Source organism: Drosophila navojoa, chromosome 4 (genome assembly GCF_054131105.1).
Source record: "Drosophila navojoa isolate 15081-1374.11 chromosome 4, UAZ_NAV_1.0, whole genome shotgun sequence".
Lineage (NCBI taxonomy): Eukaryota > Metazoa > Arthropoda > Insecta > Diptera > Drosophilidae > Drosophila > Drosophila navojoa.
Window position 1 is genome coordinate 24,078,213 of NC_142892.1, and position 16,025 is coordinate 24,094,237.

The following is a 16,025-nucleotide window of genomic DNA, read 5'->3' on the forward strand; positions in this document are numbered from 1 at the left end:
TAGAGTGTGTTTTTTTTTTTTCAAATCTAAATAACCACTGCTGTAACATACATATACATATTTTGCTTTATAAACACACATTTAAACATACAGTTTATTCCTCATTTTCCGTTTTATTTTAATTGGAAATTCGCTTTTTATGCTAAAATGATTTTAATTTAAATACATTTTTCTATTTTATTGCAGGAACCCAAATCAAAGCCCGTACGTATACACCATTTATTTATTTAACAAATTCCATTTAATTCTATTTATAAACACGCACAAAAAAGACATTTGCATTAGATTTTGAAAAACATTTTATAATCAAGTTCTTATCTTTTAGATAAAGAAATCGAGTAGATTATTCCAAGAATTTCTCTTAGAATTCATATATATGTAATACATAAATGTAAATGTCAATAAGCTTATGTGATAAGATCAACAATTTATAGATTGCCTAGAGGAACGAAATCTAAACTCTCATCTATGTTTTTTATTTTTTATTTATTTATTTTTTTTTTTGAGTCTTTTAGAAAAAATTGTCTTGAGAGTCCGATCTCATATATATATATATATATATATAAATATATATATATATAATATATATATATATATATATATATATATATATATATATATATATATATATATATATATATATATATATATTATTAAAAATATTTTCTAACTCGAGGGATATTCGAAAATATCTGTATTCTTGCTTTTTACCCATTAACCGGCATTATGCAGTCGGACACGCCGGTTTGTTATTTTTTGCATTATTTCTACTATACTGTATTTGACCTTGAGCATTTTGTCTGAGGTTTGCTCATATTCTGAGCCCCTATAGATGTAGCATATAATGCAAACAACTCTTTTGAGCTCTTCATTGTTCTGCAGCGACTGTATCTATGTAGCTGTTGGCGGCGAATGTATCTATGTATCTGATGGATCTCTCGTCTGTCCATGTGATGGTCTCGCTTAATTCTTTTTTTTTCTTTTTTTACCAGCAGTTTTTTTTTTATCAGGCGCATAAATTAAATAATAAACCGTTTTTATTTGTGTTGGTGCAGTTCTATGTTGTATATGTGTGTGTGTCTGTGTGTATGTGTGTATGTGTGTGCCTGAGTGTGTGTTGTCTGTCTGTGCAATTGAATGCTTTTTGGGTAGCTTTTGTAGTTGTTGTTGTTGTTGTATTCATGAAAACGATTTGCTGCCTCGGCGGCTGCATGTGTGGACGACGGTTTTTGATGGGTTGCTGCTGCTATGGCTGTAGCTGTTGCTGCTGGTGGTTGTTGATGAGCGGCATTCATGCCACTAGTCGAAACTGTGTACATAAGTAGTTGTTGTGTCTGTAAACACGCACACAGTCACATTTATATAAATCTGCGCTGATTATAATGCGTTGTTAAATTTTAATAAATAAATTTTCACATCCTTGTTAAGCGCACATTGAATGCGACAACAGCAGCCACAACACACAACTGAACTACAACAACAAAGCAACGAGAACATCAGCATTGATTAAAAGTAAAAAACAATAAATAAAAGAGGACTAAATGCAAATGAATGTTACATAATTTGCGACAGCGACAACGCTGCGTATACTTAACGTGGCATTTGCATGGCAAACGGCAAGGCAAAGCTTAGTGGCCAAGGCGCTGTGCCATATCCTTGCTACTAGTTAAAGGACAAAAGTGCCGCATTGCCACACACTCTTGCACACTAACGAGCTGAGAATGCGCCACTGCATTTGCACTTGCTGTAAAAAATTGCAGCGCAAATGATTTTCGCATTTGCTCATTTTAATGAGACAAACTGCAAGGAAACAGCCAGAGACAAAAAAATTAGAGGAGTCGCTTCGGGTTTGAGCAACAGCAAGGCGGAGTTCCTGACACGAATAGCGGTAACGAACACCCAGGGGTAAGGTGGAAAGGCTGCAAATGAGGTTAACAAGCAGCTGGTAGTAAATAGATATGCAATTAAGCATTCTTGTTATTGTTTATTAATAAACAACAACAAGAGCAAACAGCATAAAGCTGGATATATAAACTATACTGTATAAAAAAGGAAAACAAGGTTGCCAAGGCAACGAAGCAATAGAGGAAGCGACAGAGACAGCGATAGAGAGAGAGTGAGACGCAGCGACTGGCACGAAAAAAAGGAGCGAAAATATTTTTACGCTTGCGACCATGCGTTGCATTTCAAGGATACAGGATACATAAACACACACACATATACACCCATTGGCACTTTTAACCCTTTTTTTGCATTTCTATTTTTGAAGTGCATTTCGCCCTGCAAACGGCGCATTTTACTGCCCGTTGGCTCAATTTAAATATCAGCGATGCATAGCCGAAATGGTCAGGGCAACTGGCTCAAATACCCTGTTAAAACAACCATCTAGAGCAGTTATGGACAGCTATAGCTATATTCAGTGAGTGTATAATAGTGAGCAGTTCTGAAGCAAATGCATCTAGAAAGAGCTCGTTGATACAATAAAAGAAAGACGCCAAAGATGCAGCAAATTAAATACGTTAAAAGATTTGCCATAAAAAAATTAATTCTAGAAGAAGCTCGAAGAGGCAATAGAAGATTCCAGAATGTCCGGGACCCCAATAAAAATATATATTCTCGTTCGTCCATGGACTACTACTCCCAAAGATCAAGGATTGACTAGATTCGATTCGATTTCTATTCAATATAATTATTTGATGCAGATAATTAAGCAACTAAAGTCATGAAACCTTACCTTAATGTTTTTAAAGTAAACTTATTTTTTTATTTTTAAAGAAAGTCAACAAGTTTCTTACTATTTGTTATTTATTTGGAAGCTCTATAATAATAATGATTATAATAAATTGTTTGACTGACCTATGATATGTTCACCGGCATATTTAAGTTAAAACTAGAGCCATATTGCTGTCAAAAGAATTTTATTTTAAAGATATATTTATAATAATAATATATCTTTTTAGTATAAATGTCTTTATAGAAGAAGCTCCACATAGAAAAGTTTAAAATTTATTCCAATGCTGTTCATTAAGTTTACGTACATATATCTTATCGGGCTTCGAAACATATCCATCAATTTCACTTTGACTTTCACTAGTTTCTTATTCCATTTTCCGTGACCAATTCAGCTTTCTTAAATATTGCTGGGCATCTCCCAGGTCGAACATGCTTAATTACATCATTTGTACTTGTTGGTTTTTCTCCTTGTATGAGTATGCCTGTCGGTGTGCTCATGTGTGTGTGTGTGCGTTTGCAAGGTGCAATTGCAGCGTATTTTTCAGCTTGACCGATTCGTAGCGAGGCGACCCTTCGGTCTCTAGCAATGCGGCAACAAAACTCGCACCCCAGCACCAGAAACGAAACGAAGCGTTTGTCAGCTAAACAGCGAAGGGGTTGCACATAGCTTAATATACATATATAAACATATACACACAGAGACATAAGTGATGGGTGTTCTAGCTGTTAGCTTAGAGGGTCAGCAGGTTACAGGTTACAGGTTACAGGTTACATTGCGGGCGCCTAATTGCAACCAAAACTAAATACCCAGCTTAACTCCCCACACGAACACACAGACACACACACATACAGATACACTCTGATGTAACTCTGATAAATCAGATAAGCGCCCAGTCAGTCAAATCAAAATGGAAATTTCAATTTCCAAAAAATTGTTAGAACCCGCCCAAAATAAAAGAAGACAAGTTAAAAAAAATAAGATGCAAAAGGAGGATGAAGATGAAGATGAAGTAAAAGTTTACTCACAAAGTGCCTATCAAGCAGCAACAACAACAGCAACAAATTGCCATATCTTTTGATTGCATTTTGACAACAACAGCAACAGAAACAACAAGATTCGTTTCTTTCTTTTTTTTGGCATATTGTACAAAAACAAAAGCCGCACTTTGAATCGATTTTTGATTATTTTTATATTATCATTGCGTTTGCGATGTTGTTACACTGTTGTTATTATACCCTGTAACATATATGTATATGTTGTGGGGTATATTCGAATTACTGTTTGAAAAATCCATCAAGCATCATATAGCAATAATGCATGTTAGAGGGAAATGTGATCTCTTTAATAACATTGGATAGCATTGGAGAGAAAAACTCATCGTTTGCGGTCACCTGTTAAAAAAGACTTATCATTATCTATTTATAAATTCGAATTAGATTCCAAATTAAGCTATGTATTCATTATAAAGAAGTCTAATGAAGTGTTTAAAGGTGATCCTGAGTAAGCTTTTTTCACAAAATTATTTGTATTACCCTTTTATAAGGATACCTTTGATACTGCCCTTCTTAAGTATTCAATATTTCGGTATTGAGCTCCCTTATTATTTCTAATGTAGCTCAGGCTCAACTCAGATATACACTGAAACTGAGGCTTAGATCTCCCTTGCTCCCACCTCCAGTTTCAGCCAAAAGGGTGGACATATGCCAATATACAAACCTCGATTGTATAGGGTATTTATAAACTCAATTGACTATAAATTCTTGTTGCTGTCAGCCCTCGTACTGCCGCAAATTCAATTTAATTTTCTTTAAATATTATTTGAGACAATTTCGCATGCATTACGCGCTGAGCTTGGAATACAATTTTTTGTGTTTCCTGCCAGTACATACAATATATTTTCTCATGTTTACTTTCAATAACTTGCGTGAGGACAGGATCTGGATTGGGGTTGGGATTGGGCTGGGTGGGGGTGGGGGTGTGCTGCAAGGATATAGGGCACAGGACGAGTCTCTCTATATTGAATGCTGCGCATGAACCTGACAACAAACAAACAGAAATACAAAATTCACTGTTGTTTTCCCCATTTTACTTTTATTTATAGCTGAGAGCCTTTTTGGTTGTTGCTGTTATTATTTTTATTTTTTATTTTTTTTTTTGCATATCGCGGCTTTTGTTTGTCGGCGCAAATTGAAAACATAATTGAAACAATAAATTCGATGCGCACATATCTCTGCCAGCGAAAGAGTTGCGGGGCATTTCTCAGAATATCAATTGGAGCAAAAGTTGGGAATTAGCTTGCAGTTCTCATCCAATACATTTCACACGCTTGCCAAACGACAGAAAAATCAATTTCATTTTGTTGATTTTCTCCTTAGATTTGTTGTTGTTGTTGTTGTTCTTTTTTTTCACTTCGCATTTTCATTCTGACTTGAGTCCAACTAAAAGTTGTTTCCTGCTTCAGTCCTTGGCTTGACGCGGGCTTGGGTGCTGGGCAACACAGTCAAACAAGTCAAGTCATTTACTAAAGTACGAAAGTCGTGGCGTGCATAAACATCCCTTAACGGGCGCGGCTGCTGCTGCTGCGTGGGGGTGGTTTAGAGTAAAGAGCACGAGCACAAAAACCAAAGAAAGCAAAAAAAAAAGAAGAAAAAAAAAACAAATTATAAAGAAATGTTTTCAAAAAGGCAGCTGGAAACCAACAACAGCAGCAACAACAACAGCAACCTGCACATAAAATGCGCTAAAAAATTTCACGTCACGTAGCTGGCGCTAGTTGTTGTTGTTCTATTATATAAAAATGCTGCAGCAGAACTTTGCACTTAGCACGCATTCACTTACGCCCACACACTCACACACACAGTTGCACACACGTGCCAGCAAACAATTTAGCGCTTGCTGCATTTACAAGCCCAAAGTTGCAGCTTTGCCACTGCTGCAAGTTCTCTAATTGCACGCGCAAGAATACAGCGAGCTATGAATCCGGGGAGGCAGCAACAATAACAGCAGCAACAACAACTTGCCAAAGGGCAACGCACACGCACGCATAAAATAAAGCTGATGTTGTTGCTGTTGCTGTTGCTGCTGGCACCATCATCAGCTATGCAAACAAATACGCATAAATATGCACGCACACACACACATACACACATAGGCACACTCGGAAATTCGCTCACGCACTCTTAAAATGCAGAAAACAAAATGATGCAAAGCTCGGCACGCACAACAGCAACACCAGCAGCAGGAGGCAGGAGGCAGGGGGCAGGAGCAGGAGCAGAAGCAGGAAAAAAGGCTGTTAGCTCGAACGGAAACATGTGCAAATAAGGCAACACACTTCAACACACACACATACGCATATCAAACACCCACACCTTCTCCACCCACACACACTTACACAGTCACGCCACCTGCCGCAGTTCTTTGAAGCCGCAGCTTACGCACATTGCGTATACGCTAGCGAGCACCCAGCGGGGCCACTGCAATGGCTTCTCTCAGTTGGCTACTTTTTTCAGCTGCATTTGCCGTTGGCCACTCGAGCAGCAGCAGCAGCAGCATGACGCATTCGCTGCATCGCATTGCATTGCCCTTCTGCTGCTGTTTCGTTCGCTCTTCTTCGTTTTCTGCGTCTTATTGTCGCTGCCTGCGAGTAGTTGACGCAAATATTTGCATTGCAGGCCGCCGACCTTTCGAATGCTAGTGACATCGGCACCCTAAATTGTCCCTATATGCACATATATATAATGTACGTGTGTGTGCGGTATATACTTGTCAGTTCCCTTCTCAATGCACTTGTCCAACACACACACACACACACACACACACACACACACACACACACGCACACACTTGGTCGCATTCTCAAGCTGCATTCTATTTCTTGCGAGGCCCCCTTAAACAACTTGGCAGCTGCTTGGGCGATTGTCGCCTTTGATAAACTGATGCTGACTTTCATGTTGTTGCCGACTGCCTCCTTCCCCCTTCCCACTGCCCCTTGCCCGCTGCCTGCTTTGTCGAGCCACTTTGTCGTTGTTAATTATAAAAATTTTCCATTTTGCGTTTGACGTGGGGAGATATTCTGCGCAGCGCTCAAAAGTATGCTACACTTTTTAGCTGACGCCTTTGCCACTTGCTTATGTATCAGTACATTACACACTTACACACACACATAGCCGCAGTATATATAGCATTTCAAGTATATATTGTATGTATATATATTGTATGTAAGCTTGCTTGTACAAATTGCAAGCAAGCATTTTACGCTGCGAGGGACATGCCGAGGGGCGTGCCAAGGCGAACAACAAAAGTTTAAGAAAAAGAAAACTGTGCAAATAAAACTTTTTGCTTTCGCTGCGGCTGTTGCTATTGCTGTTGTTGTTGTTGCTGTTGCTGCTGCTGCTGCTGCTGCTGTTGCTGCTGCTGCGTTCGCTTTGGCTTTCCGCACTTTGGCAAAAGTCCTTGCCAAGGGTAAATGCAAAATTTACACAAACACACACGCTGCTGCGCGAATTGTGCTGGCCAAAAGATGTTGCCAGCGCCGCGTCAAAAAAATAAAAATACCAAAGCAACGAGTGCAAATAAAATGGAGAACTGCTACCAAGGGGAGCCCAGCTTTGATTTTTGGTAAGGCATCGAGGGCAGCAACAGTAACAGCAGCAGCAGAAGTTGGCAAGGAGCAGTGCAGCTTTCAGCTGAGAGAACGCTTCACTGCACTTGACTATTATTGAAGTTACGCCAGAATCCTTGCACACAGCATCCCATCCCTGTTGCTCTCGATTGAGTTGTTGCCGTTGCCGTTGCCGTTGCCGTTGCTGTTGCTGTTGCCTCAGTGCTGCTGTTGCTGCTGCTGTTGATGTTGAGAAACTTTCGCCTTTGGGGCTGGCAATGGGAGGAACATCTTTAGCATGCTGGCATCCTTTGCCACAGTGCCAGTGTGGCAGCGTGGCACCGTCGCATCCTCCCCATCGTGAGCGTCCTTTGCATATTTAAGTGCGCGACTCGCACAGTTGCTGCCACTGCGTCAGCTTCTGCTCCACCTCAGTCGCCGCTGTTGCCACTTTTTGCATTTTTTATGTGTTGCTAGGTCATTGTACGTACAAAAGCCACTTTTACTGAGCCAGCAGCAATTGCTGCAGGAACTGCAGCTGCTGGAGCAACAACAATAACAGCAGTAAATGGAACTCCAAGTGAAGTTATGACTAGCAGATGCTCTATCACCGCCTCTGACTCGAATAGCCAACAGCCAGAGCAAGACAACTTGATATCTAAAATCACAAATCACAAATCACAAATTGATGGAAATTTGCTTTTTATAATTCATCCCATTTTTACTGAATATCAACATTGAATGGACTTCCAATCACTCCTGCTCTTATCGATAATTATAGATTTTATATATTTATATATTTACATAATGTTTCTTAAAATAATAGTTTAACAAATTTATTGAAACTATTGTAAATTAAAGAAAATTTACATTTCAAGTTAATAAAATAGATAATATATAATTATAATTAATGAAAATTATATCTATATATATGATATTTGAGCGGAACCCAATGCAGATGACAGACCGTTGCATATGCTTCATGAAGGTGCGCAACTCCCTCTCAGTGGATTCAGCTCTTTTAAATGAGTATCTTCAGCAGCTTCTGCAATTGCAAATGCGATTGCGATTGCTGCTGCGACTGCATTTAAGCTGCGCAGCAACTTTTCGAGCTGCTGCCAAATTAAACTAAATTTGCGTTGCCTCAAAGCGAGAGTTTTCAGTTCTCCACTTGCTGCTGCTGCTTCTCCTGCTGCTGCTGCTGCTGTTCCTGCTGCTATTGCTTCTGTGCTTTTCCTCTCATTTTGCTTCCACTTGTATTTTTTTGGTCATCTTTTGGCGCATTTTTAATGCATACGATTGGGCGTTGTGGTGGTTGGGCGTGGCACCGTTTCACTCTATCAAATGCAATTTGTAGCTGGCTGTGCCAACTCGAGCAATATTATTTGCATTTCTTATTTTGCCCGAATGCGAAAAGTTTGGCATTCAGCTGCATAATTTGAATTGTTGACGGGATGTTGCTGTTGCTTGTGTTGGTGTTGTTATTTAATATGCAATTGCAATGACTTTTTAATTTGTGCACAAGCTCAGCGAATGCCAAATGCATAAATCATTTTTGGATATCACGCGACAAATTAAAAATTAATGCCCCGTCACAGCCGCCAACTCGCGTGGCGTCTCATTCCACTGCCACGCCCACAAAATGGTTGAGTTGCCAATGCAACAAATGCTGCAGATTAACCATGTATGCATGTATGTGTGTGTGTGTGTAGAAAAAAGTGCGGGTCTCATATCTGATGCGGCACATTTTTATCGATTTTCTCTGCTGCTCGCAGTGAAATGCAGGCATTGAAATAATTTGCAACCCCAAAAACGCGTCCAAACTCGGTTTTATTTCATTTTACTTTACTTATTTCCTTATTTTTATTTTCTATATACATATATCAATACATATATATATATCTATATATATTTTTTGCTTTGCTGTGACTGCTGCGTAGCACGCACTTTTAGAAAAATTGTGGAAAAACTGAGAACTGAAAACCGAAGAAGAACACGCAGCATAGAAGGATAGTGTTTATATGTGTGTGTGAGATGAGTGTGTGTGTGTGTGGGCTGTCACTGCAAAGAAGAAAGTGAAAAAATTCGCAATGAGGGTTGAAAATAAATTGCTTTTAATTTGATTTCAACTCAATTAAATCTACGGAATGGAATTTGAAATTAATTCATTTCTCAACTTGGCACATCCTTGACGCACATCCTTTGCAATAACTGGCCCTTGGCTAATGCACTTTTATTAGCGACTATCGCTTGCTCGAGCATGTTAGCCACAGTGCCCGCATATATATATATGTATATGTATGTATTCATATAAATCTAGCTAATTAGTAACTCTGCGGAACGAAAACGGAATTCCATTTGAAAAAGAGTATGGATGAGATACGCCTGGGCAGGAAGTTCACATCTGCCAGTATTTTGGCAGGCTTAATCAGTCGGCAAGGCTTTTTCTACTTTGTTTACAAATAAGCTATGTAGCATAATATATTAGGTATTCCATATTTTAAATAGGCTAAGCTTGTCTCTTCTGTTCAAGTCAAGCTATGAGATACATATTAAGGTATATATAAATACATATATCAAGATCTTAATTTAGTTTGTATAAGAAATTAGCCTAGTTTGCGGCTGCTTTCATTTGTCCGTCCTTCCCTTAGCTCTCTGTGTTCCCCCCTTTTTAGCCTTTAAAATTGTGTCACAATACAGCTGTAAAATGTTTTTGTCGTAACCCTTTTCATTTTCGTTGCTGCTACCTCAACAAAACAATAAAATTTCCCGCCTCTCTCCCCTGCCGTGCCCACCCGCATCGTCGCATCGCCGCATCGCCGCATCGCCGCTTGAACTTGACCTTGATACAAATTTTGAAGTGAGCTTTTTAGCACATATCAAAATTGTTACATCTCAAGGGGGCCCTCGACGCGTACAGCCTCAGCGACAGCCAGAGAGGCAGAGGAGGAGGGGCGTCCTCGATGGCGAGGGCGAGAGTGATTGAGCGGAAGCGAGACAGATTGAGTAAGGTAGATATGCCAAGTGACAGCGTTGCCACCTCGCCAGCTTCGCGCCCCAAAATGCGCCTCGCAGTGACATTGAAAATTTCGCATCTAAATTGCGTGTAGCAAATTGACGATGACGCATTTACCAACTCCCTCGCCGAAAAGCTGTATGTATGTATCTACAGATATACGTATGTACACACACAAATACTTGCATATATGTATATAAACATACATATGTAAGAGTGCAGGGTTGGCTTCAATTACACTGCTAAAATAAAACGAAAAACGAAAAAAACCCACCCCCATTGGCACAAAAGTCAACCCCCGAAATAAAAGACGCACAGCCACAATCCGAAAGGAATATATACTATATACACGCACACGTCAACAGAGATATAGAAAATACACACACATACATATATATATATATATATATATATATTATATATATTATATATATATATATATACAAGATACATAAGAGCCAGCAAAAAGCAAATCCGTGTGATTCACCGGCAGCTCCAGCCGTGCCGCATAATTCAACACCTAATGCCATTCGGCAGACAGTTAGTCATTTAACCAGCTCTTGTTCAGCTCAACAGCTCTTCGGTCACGCAAGCCGCAGTCATAACCTTCAAGGGCATGGCGGGCGGTAGTGTCGCAACGAAAGTGATAATCAAAATAAACAAAGATTAGCGCTGCATGTGCCTGTTACAGCTGTAATCCCCACCTCGCTCATCCACTCTCTTCCTCTCCTTTCCGCCTCTGTCTGGCTCAGGGCGGAAGGTGTGCTTAGCCTTGAAATTGCTGCTGGTGCTGCTGCTGCTGGGGCAGAAGCCGGGGCAGGACAATGATGTTGTCCTAAACATCTGGCTGCTGTTGCTGCATGGCCTATCCGTGAGAGCTCCCCAAAACAGAAAGGGGTTGTTGCTCTCAATTGAAGCGCAGGCATTTCCCTGGAAGTAATTAATAAATTTGGCACATTTACCTAGCAACTGCAGCAGCAGGAGCGACGCCAGCACCAGGTCAAGGTTATCAATTAAAAGGCTCAAACGTTTGCCTAGCAGTTGTCAGTTGAACGACCTGAAGGTAGTAAAGCTAAAGGCACTCGAAGGGTTCGATGAGCGGCAGCACCTAAAGCAGCAGCCGTGAGCAGGGAGAAGCAGAGCTGAGCTTGCAATACATCAAGCAAAGGGTTGCCAAAAACCTCACACACACACTCACAAGCACAAAGAGCGACAGACAGAGAGACACGCACATTGAGCCCTGCCTAAAAGCAACTTTGTATGGGGCGCCCATTTGCTCATTATGATGACGATGAAGTAAACTGCTGTTGCCAGCTTGGGTTGGTAAGGGGGAGGGCGGTGCGGGATAGCAACAGGGGAGGGGGAGGGCGACAAATGTGTCATAAAAGGCGCAACAGCCGACCGTCTGCATGTGCGGGCCTTTGATAGGGCTACTCAGCTCCACTTTTTGTGCGCATTTCTGTTATTTCTCCTGTATTTTTTTTTTTTTTTTCTTTTGCTTTGTGCGCGCTCTCGACGGCACCTACCCGAAATCCACTTGGCCTAGGTCAGGTTCCTTAATGCCTTTCTGTATGTGTGCGCGTATATATGTATGTCTGGCTGTGTGTTTGTGCTGTTCTGTTGCTGTGTTTGTGCGTGTGGCCTTTGCGGTTTAACTTGGCTACCTGTTGCACAGTTTTGTCGCCCTCGGGGCTTTTGAGCCTAAATAGCGTCTCATTATTGAGTCGCAGCTGCTGTCGAGACTTCTTTGTTGGCATCAATAAAAAAGAAGAAGAATAACCATGCATGTGTGTGTGTGTGTGTGTTGATATGAAAACAAAAAACTAACTAATAACAGCAATTAAGCCAACATGCGTTTTCATCTGATGGCGCTAATAAAGACGGCAAAAAATTAACAACAAAAAAACTGAAAGCGAAAAAAAATTGATTCAAAATTGATTCAGTTTCGTCTGCTGATCATAAACTGTCAGCGCTTGGACCCGAGACGCAGGACCCAGGATGTGAGGTCAACTCGAACAAAAAGGAAGCTGAATGAACAGGAGCAGGAAGCAGCTGCTGACTGCTGATTGCCCATTGTGACCGTGCGAGTGTGTGTGTGAGAGAGCTTCTGTTGTGTGTGTGTGTGTGTGTGTGTTTGCCTATTTTTGGCTCAATTTCACGCAGCCTCTGTAGGTCGTCGGCCTCGCGAGTCGTCGGTGCTAAGCAACGACTTGGGCGAAGTTGATTATGTATAAGTGCGTGTGTGTGCGTGTATGAGTGTACGTGTGTATTAATATTATGTCTACGATGACAATACGACAAACATGTGCGATTCTTACCACTCAAGGCTAGAAAACAGTGAGCACGTCAACAAATATTTGAATAACAAATAGAATATAAATTTAATGATAGTAAGGGTTAGCTAAGTACATATGCTATACATATATGGTTTGTACGTCGAAACTATTGTGTTTATTGTGTCTTGGCTAAAAATGTGATATTATTATGACTCCGATTTAAGATGACTGGTTAATATGACATGAAGATGAAAATGTTAAATTTTGCACATGAGCCATAATAATTACATAATACCAAAATGGCTTTAAATCATTCAAAGCAATCTTAAAAATATGATTCGAATCATTTATTATGGTTTATATATTTAATTTTTTAATTTTTATTAATTTTTTTTAATTTTCACCTGCTGTTGCATATATTTAATACTATATGAAAATGTGAGACTTTTTCTTTGAAAAGAGTTCCACTAAATAGAGTTTTACCAAAGCATTCGTTGCTTAGTTATGATTTTTATTATAATCTCAATTTAAATTAATCTAATTACATATATAGACAAACTGAGCGTTGCGTTGATTCTAGATACAGATTCTTATAAAGATACTGCTAGAAAATAAAACGTAATCATCTCACTTTCGTGAATGGATATAAATATGTTAATATAAAGAGTAAAACTTTCAATAATTTTCAACTTTCTATAAAAATACCTCTCAAAGTCTATTAAATAAATGTTTGACGATATTCTCTTAAAATGTCTATCTGTTCCAGAGATAAGTATGAATGCAGCTCTGAATCTCCACCCCTGCGTGCTCCGCGTTTAGCTGGCATGTTTTGGTGCCAACTGTACACTGTAAATGCTGCACAATATCAATTTCCAGAAAAGTCAGCAAATCACCTCAGTAACTCTTAGCCGAACTAAATTTAGATCAGCAGCCCCTCCGGCCCATTTATATTCTAATGTGTGTGTATGCGTGTGTAATGCTCAACGAAATCCAAGCCTATGTGACATCGACAAGATGTCGTCTTTGGCGTCATTGCTGCTGTCACTTCATGGGGCTGCAGCTACAACTGCAACTGCAACTGCGACTGCGTCTGCGTCTGCGTCTGGGACTGAGCATGAGACTGAGACTGAGACTGGGAGCATGGCACGCTCGCAGCTTGCATTAAAATAATTACTTCCGAAATGACAACTGCTGCTAAAAGTGGATGTGGATGTGTGTGTAGATGTGGTGTGGATGCGACTGCCCAAGATATGCGCAGCCCCTGACGAGGCTGTTCTGTTGATGTGGCAGCAACATGTGCGCCCTCTGCCCGGGCTGCGATGTGTGCGCGCCTGCGCGTGCCAACATCGGCATCTTACGGCAGCTTGCCCCATCCACATCTGCATCTGCATCTGCTCTGCCAGGCGTTGCTTATTTACCGTTAAGGCGCAGTCGTCTGTCACTCAGAGCAGGCACAGCGACAAGGGCATTCCAGCAGCACTCCTGCGAAGCATCCGCGTCCATTTTCATTTCCACAAAACACTGCTGCCTGCTGCAGTATGCCATACCCCAAAGTCGCGCATATCGCCCGCCATCCGCATCCCCATCTACATATTGCACCTCCCTCCACCCCGCCTTGCACTCCAGCAGTTGGCGTTCGTCTGGGTCCATATGTCGCGTCCGTCTGCTGCGTCTATTTTCGGATGCTGCGCCGCGCCTGCGCACATAAGATGGATGCGCACGCGTGTTTCTATCTGAGTGTGTGTGCGTGTGTAGAGGCGAGCACTAGATTTCCATTCGGATATTCAATTTTCCGCTTACCGTTCACAGTTATGTGTGTTCCCAGCACTTAATGCTTAATGGTTCCTGTGCGCTGAAGCACTCTAAGACACAGCCGCGTCTGAGTCTCGAAGAATGATATTTATGACTTTTCGCCGGAAATAGATGCCGAGTGAGGCTTTACAAGTATGTGACTGCCATAAGTCGCGGAATAAAATATGTGCAGCATTTCTCATGTCTATTGGAATTATCAGAGGCTCATCTTACAGTGAGGATAATTTCCACTTGAAACTAGAGAGTTTTATTGAGGGTGTCTTTTGTGTTTAAATAATAGGTCAATGACACCTTATATTATTTGTATTTTTAGTTTTCACATAAATTTATTTTAATCAATTTTATAAGTAAGTAGTTGAACAGAAGACTTTTCATACAAAATAAAAACGCCCTAAATCGTACAAGCAGTTCAAGAAAAACGCGCGCGAGTCGCGTGTGAACCATGCACGTTCATTCAACAACTGCTTGCTGTGCACTGCTTATGATGTAGCCCTGGTTGACACCATGTTGAGTAAACTTACTGGCTCAACGGAATGGCAAAAACAATGTGAAATGCATGCAGTTCTGTTCAAGCAGTGCTTCGGTTAAGTTTCCTTTACATAACTGGTTAGTGTCTTTACTATATCATTTTGATTATTTAAACTGAATAAATTTGGAAACACTGTAAGTGTAGAACTTGACTATTTAACGTATTTTAAAACTGTATTAATGCAAATTTAACGCATGTTTAAGCTATATACAAAGATAAATAAATAAAAATAATACAAATATAAACTACAATAAAAATACATATATATATATTTGCTAATAAGTGCTTTCGAATCATGTTAGCTAGCATTTTGTAATGAAATCAAATGTAAAATTAAGTGATTTTCTAACAGTTTATTTTTTCATTCTCAAGTGAGAACAAATTAACACTTAACGTTTCTCATTATTTCTACGAGTTAATCAAGTCACTCACGAAAACTTTTCTCTGCCATTTATTCAATTTTCAGATCGTTTACGGTGCCGACGGCCAACCCATCCGTGCCGATGCGAAGCGCGGACGCGGTAAGGGCAAGGCGACTGGCGCCAATGCCGTCGTCGTCAATGCCACCGCAGTAGCCGCTGGCAATGGAACACCAACTGGGGTAAGTGCATCCATCCATCCATCTGTTTTGCTGCCGCTAAACGCCTTCGGCCCCTTCTTTGGCTTGGGTTTTTATTGCGCCAAGCCTTCGTCACAATCACAATCACACAATGCACAGTCAGGCAGGCTAATTAAGTCACGCGGTAGACAGTTTGTCTGCTGCGGTTAAAGTTAAAGTCCCAGTCCCAGCCAGACCCAGACACAGTCTCAGACCCAGACCCAATCGCTGACTCAGTCTGTCGCGGCATGCGGCAACATTTTCCACGTCATCACGCCGGGGCATCCGCATTGTTTGCGCAGGCAAATGGGCAACAGGCTTTCGGTCTGCTGGTCCGTTGGTCCGTTGGCTCGATGGTCTGCTGGTCCCCTCCATTAAGCAGCAGCATAATCCATCCACCACGCGTTGCACGTAGCAAACTCGCAGAGTAAGTAGCAAGCGTTGGGGTCAACCATTTGTG

The 16,025-nt window shown here is 40.7% G+C and overlaps 1 protein-coding gene across 3 annotated transcripts in view; it reads left to right on the forward strand.

Annotated features, from left to right (window-relative positions):
* The window catches only part of LOC149091531 (uncharacterized), a 33,222-nt gene extending 17,471 nt beyond the window's left edge, over window positions 1-15,751 (forward strand). For 2 of the 3 annotated variants that reach the window (XM_089258776.1, XM_089258778.1), the window contains exons 4-5: window positions 187-204; window positions 15,434-15,751. In XM_089258776.1, coding sequence (XP_089114902.1) covers window positions 187-204; window positions 15,434-15,736 — 321 coding nt within the window. In that variant the 3' untranslated portion in view covers window positions 15,737-15,751. The remainder of the gene's footprint in view (window positions 1-186; window positions 205-15,433) is intronic. The other variant, XM_089258777.1, reaches the window with a different exon arrangement.
* The last annotated feature ends 274 nt before the right edge of the window (window positions 15,752-16,025 follow it).